This window comes from Morone saxatilis, unplaced genomic scaffold (assembly GCF_004916995.1).
Source record: "Morone saxatilis isolate NCDOM2014 unplaced genomic scaffold, NCSU_SB_2.0 Contig10, whole genome shotgun sequence".
Taxonomy (NCBI): domain Eukaryota; kingdom Metazoa; phylum Chordata; class Actinopteri; family Moronidae; genus Morone; species Morone saxatilis.
Genome location: NW_023339652.1, coordinates 2,747,449 through 2,759,768, shown reverse-complemented (window position 1 = coordinate 2,759,768; position 12,320 = coordinate 2,747,449). Strand labels below are relative to the sequence as shown.

The 12,320-nt window shown below is 41.1% G+C and overlaps 1 protein-coding gene across 1 annotated transcript in view; it reads left to right on the top strand.

The window, feature by feature from the left end:
* The first annotated feature begins 515 nt into the window (after window positions 1-515).
* Window positions 516-12,320, top strand: part of usp6nl (USP6 N-terminal like) — a 33,594-nt gene continuing 21,789 nt past the window's right edge. The window contains 2 exon segments of the mRNA XM_035675463.1: window positions 516-756; window positions 8,270-8,343. Coding sequence (XP_035531356.1) covers window positions 702-756; window positions 8,270-8,343 — 129 coding nt within the window. The 5' untranslated portion in view covers window positions 516-701.

Here is a 12,320-nt window from a genome sequence, read left to right as displayed (position 1 = left end):
AGACCCTTCATGGTACATCACGTCCATTTCATAATGAAGTTTTAATGGAAACTGTTTATCATCAAACTGTCATCATGTGCCCCCGTCGGTTTCCCTCTCTTTCCCAACTTTCCACTGGTGCGTGCTTTCAAACGAAGTGCAGCAAAGAAGTTTCCAAAGAAGAACGGTTGGGAAATAGTTTAATTGATAAATTTGTTAGATAAATAATCACATTGCCGGGGCGTGATCAGCTCAGTGAATGGTCCGCTCTCTTTCTACGGGGACGTTTCAGAAGAGCATTTTTTGCTTTTTGATGAAACTGAAAATGAACAGACTTGAACTCATCTGATCACATTTTCTTTTTTGTGACATTTCGAAAAAGCTTCTCCTCACTTGGCTGGAAACAGTCCTCCCCTCTGTCCTCTCTCCCTCTGTCTGATGTGTTGAACAGAGCTTGTTGTGTTGTTGTGTTTGAGAGGAGAATGTTGTGAGTGGGACTGACTCGTTCCTGAAGTCAGTTGTCTGTCTGTCTGTCTGTCTGTACTGTAGCTACAGTAACAAACAGTGGCATTGTGAACTCAGAGTCTCTGATCTCACTTCTCTCTGCCTCCCGCTCATATTTCCTCTCAGTCAGTTGTTGTGGGGCAGTGCGTAGTGACAGCGATGGGATGAGGTAGTTCAGGTTGTCTCTTGGTGTGTTGGACCTGGTTGAACTGTGACTGATGCGGACTAAGGCCCTGGCTCGCTCGGAGGACCCCGCGGATGGCTTGAAAAGAGGTAAAAGACGAACAGAGTCAGTCCAGTTGGGGATTTGGGCATTTCTGCTGCTTCAGTTTGGACGATACAGTTGGTTTGTGTACATATTTACTTAATACTCTGGTATGTGATGGGTACACATGAGTTTTTTTTAGTTTTAACTGGTTTATATAATTTGATTTAAACCTGTGGGATGGTTTGTCCTGTGGTTTTATGTGCAGGATAGGAATTATACTCACATCCAAGAATGTGGGGATTTTTCCTTTCAGTCTGTACGTCTTTGTCTCCTTTACAGATGTAAATGTATTAAATATTAGTACACAAATTGCTGTGTTGGCCTGTACAACCTCATACTGACTCCAGGACATGATATGTTTGTGGTTTGTAAGTGTATGAAGCTCCTAATATGTGTAATATATATGTAAGGGAAAATGGATGTGTCCACTGGACTACCTGCACTGATTTATTTTAAATATTCAAGTATTTGAGATTGATGCATTGAACTATTGCAAGTGTTAACGTGCTAACATAAACATGCATTAAGCATGCAACGGACGAGACGTGACTGTGATGTAGTGTTGCACAGGCCAGTGAAACACCCAGTGATGTCACCCACTTATTATGTGCTAACACTCTGCTTCCAAATATAATGCACCAGTATTAGAATGCTATTAATATATGCTAACACAAGCATGCAGATAATGATGTACTCTGTCATCAGTTGTTAAATGGGGGACCCTTTTTACTTGAGGATGGTTTTTTTTTTAGCTTAAAGTGCAGCTGAGACAGTTTAATGCTTTTCATTCAGGTACATCGGCTTCCCTCTGATGCCTCAGGAGTTCTTTTTCTTTACCCCGTAGTGGTTAAAGCTCTTAGAATAGCAAGTTTTCTCCTTATTTTTCATTCATTCAGCAATTTTGTTTGCATGTGTGTAAAGGGCTTTACAGCCTGACAGGGCTGCTAGTGTGACTCTTCGTCTGAACATTTAAATAAAATCCTTATTTGTGCAAGCAGTCGTCACTGCCTGCTAACATTAGCCCGATCCGACTGTGTTCCACTGTAATCTGCTGTAATGTTTGACAGAACAGTCACCATTTTGGGATGCAGGATTAAATACATTGGGAAGGTGGTGCAGAGTACAGACACCGTGGAGGCCTGTAAACCACATTTGGTATCAGGTTGGCTAAAGTCTTGGCTGGTTGTCACGTCGTGTTCATGTGGTCGAGTTCAGGTGGGAAGTACAGCCTGAGACAGACAGATGACTGTTTTTGCAGAACAGTAATAGCACATAATAGTGTACTGTAAAGTGTCTGCAGTTGCCTCATCAGCTGCTTGTTAAGAGGGTGACATCATTTGGTCTGTGTGTGTGTGTGTGTGTGTGTGCCTCATTGTGTCACTTGTGTGAAAGAAATCACCACATATCACTTTATCAGTGGTTTGCCATGTTAAACTTGTGGGGTTCTTGCATGGTTAGAGTGCACATGGATAATTGGACACCATGGTACTCTGAATGTGTGTGATGAAAGAGAAACACCACAGCTGAACTGAGCAAAGCTTTCTTCTCAAATCAACCCTTCCACTATTATTATTGTTATTAGAATTATTCCTCTTTCTGTGCATCTATACGAGGGGGCGAGAGATGCATAAAGAATGGTTGCAGGGGAGCAAAGAGCTGTAACAAGCGACGACTCCTTAACATAAAGAACAAAGAGAGCTCATTACAGCAGCCTAAAGAGGGCTTCAGGAGAGCAGAGGAAACGAGAAAGGCTGTGATTATGCTTGTCATGTTGCTCATTGTCAGTGCTGGTCGTTAACAGCAATGATAATGAGGAACAAACACACAAATACAGCCCACAACGCTTCCTGTCACATGGCTTGTACAGTAGTGGTCGCCAGCACAATTAGACTTTACTGTGAAACGTCTCATTTGGAGTCTTCGGCCACACAATTCCTCCAGAATGTTTCATTTTTTAAAAGCTTTCAGTCTCAACTGAGGCTTTTGTCAAGTGGGAAGACAAGGATAAAAGCATGGCTACTGTAGTGTTCGATTTCCCTCGCCCCTGCAGTGTGTAGGACACTGCTGGGTTGTTTGAGATTCAAGGACAAGGCGTCAATGCAAAAACCAAGAAATGCAGGGGTTTTACTTTCTGTGAGGCTTTGAAATAGCTCCATGTCTTTGTGTGGGACTCCTTGAGGAAACCGGGGCTACAGATTCTGCAGACTTTTTCCTCAATTTGCTTTTTTTGGACGTTTTGGCATTTAGACTGTGGTTCAGAGCCATTTAAGAAGCTAGCTCAGCCTAGCAAAGATGTAACAGAGGCAGTGGAGAGTGACAGAATTAATTTTAGTGACTGTAAACTGCTAGCTACAAGGAGTAGAGGTAGTATTTCTATTGGTACTCTCAGTCTTTCCATGCTGTCCACAGTGCTGACAGTTAACTGTAGTATTAAAGGGGGTTTTGGGAGTGAATGTGACAACGACTTGTAGTTTTGGAGTGTCGTGGGGTACAGCATATATATATATATATATATATATACCTTCTGTAGCTGATGAGTTATACTGAATATTATCAGTTTTTCCAGTTGTAAAATCACTTTTAGGGTCTGTTTAAATTGGACTGGTCAAATGATGCAGTTTCATCACCTCAAAAATGTTCTGAAGCTTGATGAGTACCAGCTTCAACAACATCCCCAACTGCAAAATCCACAAGTCTAGACAATTTGTTTTCAGCATTGAGGAAAGGCAGCTGACTCACCACCCGTACTAAGACAACTCTGTCAGAAGGGTTAGCGGCACCTGAAAGCAGCATTGAGTACGTTTCTATGCAGCTTTTTTAGACAGAAAGACTCCTGAAGTTGTAAAATCCTCCCACACCAGAGTGGAAAATGTCCTTTAGTTAGACATCTATCTAGTATTCAATAACGTAAAGTACTTTTATTTTAAAATACATTACAAATCATTCAAACAATCATCACCCAGGTTCATTTTTCCAAATGTGCTTCAAAATAAACATTTATTTTAATTTAATTAGACCTGTAGTCAATGTAGAGTATTTGACTTATATACCTCTTTCTTTTCATGTCTTTGTCTGCATTTTTCAATTAACACAGCTGTGAATGTGCAATAACAGCTTTTCACTTCGCTGTTAACAGGTGAGACAAGTGAAAACACGGTTAGCACTGTTGGCTTTAAAGCTGGCAGATCAAAATAAAACACAATGTGCAGTGTGAGCCTCCTGCCTGCATTCACTTCACCTGTTAAGTGGTAAACCCCTGCTGGGGAAGTTGCACCTAACTTCCTGAATTTGTGACACATCATGATGGTTTCAGATTAGTTGTCATGCATGCAACACTCCTGGCTCTTTCAGACCTCAGCGCTGACAGTAAATCTCCCATGTGACCCGAATGCGGCGTGAAGAACAGGAGTGAAGGGCAGAGTGGGGGGGACAGGGCGATGTCCAGCTGGCCAGGCGGGTGATGGGCAGCGGGGACATTTTAATCACAGCAGGACAGGGACAGTTATCTGGAGCTGACATTGGCCTCACCGCTGGGGGCTGACAGCTCAGAGTGGAGGAGGTGGAAGGTCAGCTCAGTGGGGGGGGGCAGTTGGTTTCTAGCCTTGTAATGAAGGATAAGCAGGATGAAAATGGACAGAGAGATTGTCTTCTAGAGGAATAATTCTCCCTGAGATCCTGTTTTATTGGTTAATCCATGTTTGGTCGGCCCGTTTTAATCTATTTCTACTTGAAGTTATGCCTTTCATTTCTCAGAATCACCAAAGCATTTAATTTCATTTAGGTATTTTATTTTGAGGCTCCATTCAGCGGAGAAATTGGTTTAGAAATTAGGTTCATCAATCATTGGAAGAAAACTAGACGCAAGAACTTCTATTGAGGTCTGACAGATTGACATTTAAAACCTCTTGGCCTGGGTTTGTTTGGAATCTTTGGATACTATTGCACTGAAACAGCAACCTTTTCAATACCTTGATCTGAAGAAGATTTTTCTACAAAATCCCAAAGGAATACACAGTTCTTAAATGTTATCTAAACACAAGAAATATGAATCTGACCAGGTACTACCAACGGGGTTCCAGTCCGAACTAATTCGATCCAACATGTCATTTGCTTGAATTTGAACACAACAAACATAGCCTATCTTAAAACATGTTGTAGTTTTGATCACACTGGATTTTGCAGCCCATTTATCTTTTTGTGGAACAGACGTATTGGCTAATGATTGTGATTTGTCCATGCCTTGAGTTCTGGTCTGACCGTAAGCCTAAGCTAGTTTCCGCAGTTAATTTGAGTCAAAGGAAAGGTCGGGAGATCACCAAAGTGAGTAGGATTCATCCTCTGCGTACTATGAATGTCTGTACAAAATTAATTCATTAATGGCTATCCATCCAATAATTGACATATTTCTATTATATATTTCTCTTAAGACCAATGTTTCTTGAACTGGGATCAGGACATTTGCCAGGAAACATTGTGCACATTGTGGAATAAGGTCAAGTTTGTTTCCACTGAAATTGAATAGAGAAAATATCCCATTCACTGAAGTAGTAGTTCAGACCTCTTTGGGGGCACATGATGTTAAACATATTTCAGAGCCAATCAGATAAAACACCCTGTAAACTTTAAGTCACAAGGGGTCTTTTACAATTGGCTATAAAGTCCCTGGACCCACCAAGAGTCCAACGAGAGCTCCTCGGCCCGCAAATAAAAACAAACACACACTCGCAATCTCCGTCACGGATGCCAATGTGATCCTTGAGGCATGAAAAGGGGTCTAATTGCATTTAGCTTAAGTCAGGCCACTGTGGAATACTAATATGGCTGTAAGGGGTTCAGAATTAAGACTAAGCCTCAGTGCAAAGAAAAGACTGAATCCCATTTCCTCCCCAATTCCTCTCCCTCTCACTATGGGAACCACAGGGCCTCCTGGGGTGGAACTCCCAGCAGAAAAAGGCTTTACTGTATTTGTTTATTTGCCCCAGACAGTTTGCCTTGTTTGCCCCCTCCAGCGTCTTCTCCCGCTGTGTGTGCTCTCAGCAGCCCACAGCAACACGCCTTTCACTGACACACACCATCCTGTCATAAAAATGCCAGCCGGCTCAATAAGGAGCGTGTTTGTTCGGAGCGTTTTGGAATTCCAGTCGAAGCCTTTCCTCCCATCGAACCCCAGAGACCCAGAGAGGAAGTCGGAGAATGACTGGAGTCAAATACTTCCTGTGAAGGGCCGAAAAACTGTCAAAAAGAAAGGAATTATCCAGTTCCCCAACTGTGGGGATTCGAATGATGTGGGGGTTTTTGAAGGCCAAAGCCAGTAGTGTCAGATTAAAAGTTTTAGAGTTGATAGTGTGTTTAGTGGAGGAGCATTGAATGTTAAATGTTTTCTTTATTTCTATCAAGATTCTTTGCAAAGATTGTTAATGAATTTGTTGTTAAAAGTGGAACTTTTGGATATTGAATTTAAAGATATCATTAGGGCTGCCGCCGACTTAAGATTTTCATAGTCCTTTTGTTAGTTTAAGCCATCAGTCGACTAGTCGTCCCACGTTTACGATATTAATAATTGTATCCTGCCATTTAAAGTTTGGGTTAGGGTCAGTTATTGTCACCTACACTTGTTTTTTTTAAGTGACACAAACTCAATTTTGTTCAAAAATATTCTTGCTTAAGCAGCTTTTACTAGTATATTTAAGTGACACTAACTTAGTTTTGTAAGTTACAGGAATATATTAATAGATTAATAACCTTTTACTACATATTTAGTTTTCACTGTACAAATAAAAATTACAAAATGAAGTCAGTGTCACTTAAAATTACTAAAGCTACTTGATCAATAATGTTTGTTTAACTTAAAAAATATAGTTTGTTTTACTTAAAACTTTTGATGTAATCAGTTTCAATGAGTTAAATTAACTAATTAATCTGGTTTCACAGTGTATGTCTGAATGAAAAAATGCCTTCACTTCAATAGATAGAGCTATAAATATTTAGTGTCTGCAAAGGGCAATGTGAAAATAAGAATCAAATTATAATATTTTCTCATTAAAGTTTTTAAAGAATTCTGACAATAAACGTCAATCATTAAACATAATAACCGCTCCATCAGTATGTGTTATATAATCCTGTTCAGTGTGTTTATTATGATGGTTTTTATGCTGCAGTGGTTAGTTCAGCCGGCCGCTTCTCCTCTCTGTGCTTTTAGGTATGATTCATTATACGCCTTCATTACTACGTGTCGCACACCATATTCAACATAAACACAACATGACCCCACTTAATAGAGTCTGTGCCAGCTTTGTTAACGCACATCCGATGTTTGGAGCCTCTCATGGCTGGCTGGATCAGGAAGTGTGTGTGTGTTGCGGGGAGTGTTGATTTACAATCCTGAGATACATAGAGAGGTAAGAGGTGTGTTCACTGTGTGTGCGTTTGGTGTTATCAGTGTGTGTGTAGCAACAGCACATTTGCAATCACACAATGTGGTGCGTAGGCTCAGCAAACACAGAAAACCTCTCTGTGCCGCTGTGACGCCTCTCTGTCACAACAGCATGTCAGTTTGAAGGAGCTCCTCTCATCAGCCTGCTTCACATAGACACACACACACACACAAACACACATTATTCTCCCAGGCTGAGGTCAGGCTGACACGCTGGCCACGCCGCAGTGAAGAGTTCCTGCTGGCCTCGCCAAGCTTTCTCGGACTGGTTTGAGTGTGTGCGTCCTCCACGTCGGCTCTTGGCTCTGGCACACTGAGGGAGGGTTGGAGTCACACAAAGCACGTCTGTGATGACAGAATAATGTGGTGTATGTGCAGCAAGGAGCAACACGTTTGAACACATCAGAAAACTTACAGGAAGTCCCTTAAAGGACGTTTCTGGATGATTTTTTACTAAAATTAAACACAAAATATCTGTAATTAGTTCAGATTAGGTTGAGAGCTGCAGGAAGTCCTAAAGTAAAACTAACATAGTCTGTGTTAATGATGTTGACAGCAGCATCACTCATGGGGTGGTAATATATGTGTTAGCACAACACTGATGGCTCCTTATCTAGCAGCAACAACTATTCATGTGTTATGTGTTATGTTTCCACTTCTCCAAAACTTCAATTCACTACAGGATGTAGGATTTAGGCTAACATAGCATGCTAACGACTATAATTTAGATGTCAGCATAGCGTCACTCATTTACTGTTACCTACATTTACATTGGAGGACACTATATTGTGCAAATTTTAAATGGTTGTTCAACTGATTTTCCTGCTGCATCTGTGCTGTAACTGCTGCTGGTGGATGTCCACAATGACCACTACCACACACACACACACACACACACACTGTTGTGACATCAGCTTTCAGGGATAACACACTTGATGTAAAAGCCAGTAAACATACCAACACAAAAAGTGTGATCAGTGTTTGCTTGCAGCTCATTGAGCACAGAGACACAGTTTTTATTCAAACTAGCCTTCACTCATTCATCTTTTCTCCCTCTCTCTCTCCCTCCTCTGTTTGCTCTGCAGCGTCTGATACCGAGCAGGATGCGGCGGTGAAACTTAACCAGGAGCGGGCTGAGATAGTCGCCAAATATGACAAGGTACGGTCAGAACTCCCTTCAGCTCTATCCTGAGGCTGTAACTTCCAACAAAAGGTTTTTCTTGTGGTCGTCCGCAGCCAGATTCCAGTCACTCACTCATGCTGAGACACCAAACTTCATAACACTGTGGTGAAATCCCTCCATAAATTGCTGCCTTATTGCCCGTGAAACACAATAATAACAGTCAGCGGTGTGCAGGATCTGCCGCTCTCGCATGGCTGTGATTACCACGTGAGAGCCACATTTCATATGGACTATCCTCAGCCAGAGCTCATTAACTGCCAATTAAATTAACATTTAAATTACACTTTTAAAAGCCAGTTTGCTGGTACACACTGTGAATGTGTGAATGTTCAGTGCACCAACACTAACTGAGTCAGAAGAGCAGTGAAAGTGAAGCATCTCTCCTGTTGATTGAACTAAGATTCTGAAGCATTTTATGTGTTATTTTTATTTATTAATCACATTATTGCCAATAAGTGAACTTGTTTTCTATTCTTTCTATTCCATTATTTCTATTGCAAAAAATCCAAAGGATGTGAAGCAGACAACTAGTAAAAATGTTCATTGCTTCTTCTTGAAATTAGGGGACCACAGATGCAAAGTTAATAAGGTATAACTGCTACACACACTGGGGGACTGATTTTTAACGCTCCTTCCCCCTTAAACGCTGGGAGATGTCTTTCTTCAATGTATTTAACCAGCCGTGCCGGATTTATTATTTTTTAACTTTAATGACATTTGATTTTAATACTGCGTGTTAATTAGCGTGTTTACCAGGGGCGAATGATAATCAGTCTTTCATGACTTTTCCTTTCGATGACGTAAAAAAACAGCCTTCATGAAATCTTGTAGTTTCTGCCCAAGAGATGCCTCTGGTGGCCTACCAAATCCAGTTTAAGAAAACATGGTTTGGGTTTGCCTACTGCATCCTAAAACAATTTTCACGTTATGCATTTGAAGTTAAATTGAAGTTAAAAAATTTGGGGGCCTAAAAATTGGTGATTCAAACTGATAATTCACACAACTACATGCAGAATCATGGTTGCAATCACAATATCTGTCGAAAATAATCCGCCATATAAGGATATTTTTATCACATTGGTGGCCATGAAATACTTGTTAAAACTAAGGCTTCATCCAGACTCCGGCTGGCCGATAACGCGTTACTCAACGTGGGCCTGAAAATAGAGTATGGGATCATGTGGGTGTTTTTGTAGGGAAGGGTATCTCGTACATTTTAATTAACTGCCTGTACAGTGAAACGCTGTATGCTCCGCTGTGTGTGGTGTGTTGTGTGTGGCTGTGTGTGTTGTGTGGTGTGTGTGTGCTGTGTGTTGGCGGCTGTGTGGTGTGTGTGTGTGTGTGTGTCACTGTATGCATGCGGATGTTTCCTGAGTGACACCTCTATTCCACAGCCCGCCGGTATCAGTCGGACCAGCCCACCACGCTTGGTTTGTAAATTAGTCTTTTTAATTTAGTCCAGCAGGCTGCATAATCAAGCTGCCTCATTAAGAGTGAAGAGACCATGAAGAGAGGAGATGATGGAGGCGTGTGTGTGTGTGTGTGTGTGTGTGTGTGTGGGGCGAGGCACAATGAGGCACAATCAGAGCTAAATCAGTGTCATTCTCGCTGTTGGGGTTGGGAGGAGTTCAATGGAGTCAGTTATCAAGCCGGCCACACACAGTCGCTGCTCGTCGTTTGCCATTAGCAGCCGTTTGTTTGCGGATATTAAAATGATTTCTTGTCTCTGCAGAATGTAGAAATGAAGAGTTTTGTTTTCCGAGTGACAGATCCACTCAGGTCTGACCATTGTCTGTTACTCGTGGCTCTGATGCTGATATTTCACGATCGGAGGGCCATTGATTGTAGATATTTGGAGACAATACTTAATTAAACATCTTCATGCTCGGTTGGGATCCGATCCAAAAATGTCACATTTGACTATTGATTTCTAACTATTGGATGGATGGCTATGAGGTTTGGTACACACATCCATGGTCCTCTCACCTTTCCTCTGGGTTTGAGTGAAAACATTCTTATTTTATGTCCAAATCTGGCTGTAAATAAAAATAATAAATAAGTCATAATGAATTATTTTTATTCATATATTGGGCTAACCTACAATATGCACTCTTTGAAGGTTAATGACATATGTGTACTGAAACATTCTGTAAATGCTCAGATGTTTTGTTCTTCCTTATATATCAGAGTGGTAATTTATTGAAGTGGTTCCCAACTTGGGGGCTAGGACCCCCGCAAGAGGAATCTAGGGTGTTTGAAGATGATTACTGAAGTAGGTAATGAGAAAAATAATGTTTATTTCTGCAGATCTTTTGCTTCATTCTTGTGAAGTTCTGTACATTTTCCCCTCAGGCCTCTAAAAATGATTCAAAGGAAATAATCTGAGAGGGGAAGTAAGTGTGTGTAGACATTTAACTTCTGAGGAGCGATAACAAGGAGATACTGCTCTGTAATAAGGGGTCAGAAGCTAAATGAATCCATTTATTCTTGTTATGAATCAGTTAATAATTGTAGAACGGTGACTGAACTGTGCAGTCTCTCGCAGAGTTCTGATGACACACAATCACAGTCGGAGTCTGGCTTTAATTTGACCCTGAAATTGGTTTGAAGCAGAGCGAGAAATGACAAACGTGTCCGCCCATGGTGGTGCAGTGTTCTTCAGTCCTATTTCAGAGTGTGAACACACATGTTGTGAGGCTCGATAAACCACCTTCAGAGGTTTCTGTGTGTGTGTTTGAGTTATTTATTTAACTGGTGTTCGGTCTGAGGGAGCAGCGCAGAGGCAGGAGATGGATATAGATATATTTCACCTCAACACCTGGTTGTCAGACTGACCTGTGAAACCACAGACGGGCCCTCGGTCTCTGGTACTGTCTGAGGAAGATTTGAAAGATATTTTGCTTGTGCAGAGTGGCGGGAAAGTTTAGTTTAGAGGTTCATTAATTGTTACTCGGCTCATAAAAAAACTTCAATTTGAATGAAATCTGAAGCACAGATCCAAAAACCCAGCCTGTCATCAGTTTGAGAACACATTGTTCAGCGCAGTAAGTTGTAGAGATTTACATCAGCTCTGTTTCAACTCTATCTTCTAATCTTCCACCACTCTGTTTCTCACACTCTCTGTCTCTCTTTGATATTCTCTCGGCACAATCCTCCATCACAACCCTGACTGTGGGTTCTCTATTGCATTGGTCCATGATGGTGAATTAACTAGAACCAGGCCTGGAGTCGGACGGTGACGCAGGTGGGCGTCTGGCTGTTCATTTCACACCTGTTAATCGCTGCTCACACACACACACACACACACACAGTTTCTCTGCGTCTCATAAACACACACACTCGCACCGACACACCTTCCCAAGGGCGATGGAGTCGTGGCTCCCCTCGTAATCTAGCAGCCAATCAAAACATGATTCTCTGCCCCTGAGGAACGTGGGTGGCATGTAATTTGGAGCTCAATCAGAAGTCACTGTTGAGTTTATTTCAGTGCACAAGCAGCAGTTAATGATCTACCTGATTGATCTGTTGATTGTTTTTCAGATGAACTGATTCATTGTTTTGTCTAGACTGTAAAAGTAATCTACTTTTGTAGTTTTATTCCTTTTATTTCCTTAAAATTCTTTCTTTAACCAAAACTTTGTTGTTAGCATGTTGCCAAAACAACAAATTCAAATGACAGTCCTGTTTTTAAAAAATGTAATCATTTGTCAACACTTGCACCAGTGCTGGAAATACTCATTATTTTTGTTGTTGTAAATTGTGAATAGCTGAAGCAATTACTCAGAGAGAAAACAGTAAAAAAAAGTCCAGAGCCTTAGATGACATATTCATTATTTGCCTGTTTAAAACCCAAAGAACTTCACTTTACTGTCATATTATACAAACAGAAGAAACAAATCCTCAAATTTGAGAAGCTGGAACCAGGGAATGTTGTTTTTAATATATACTTTATT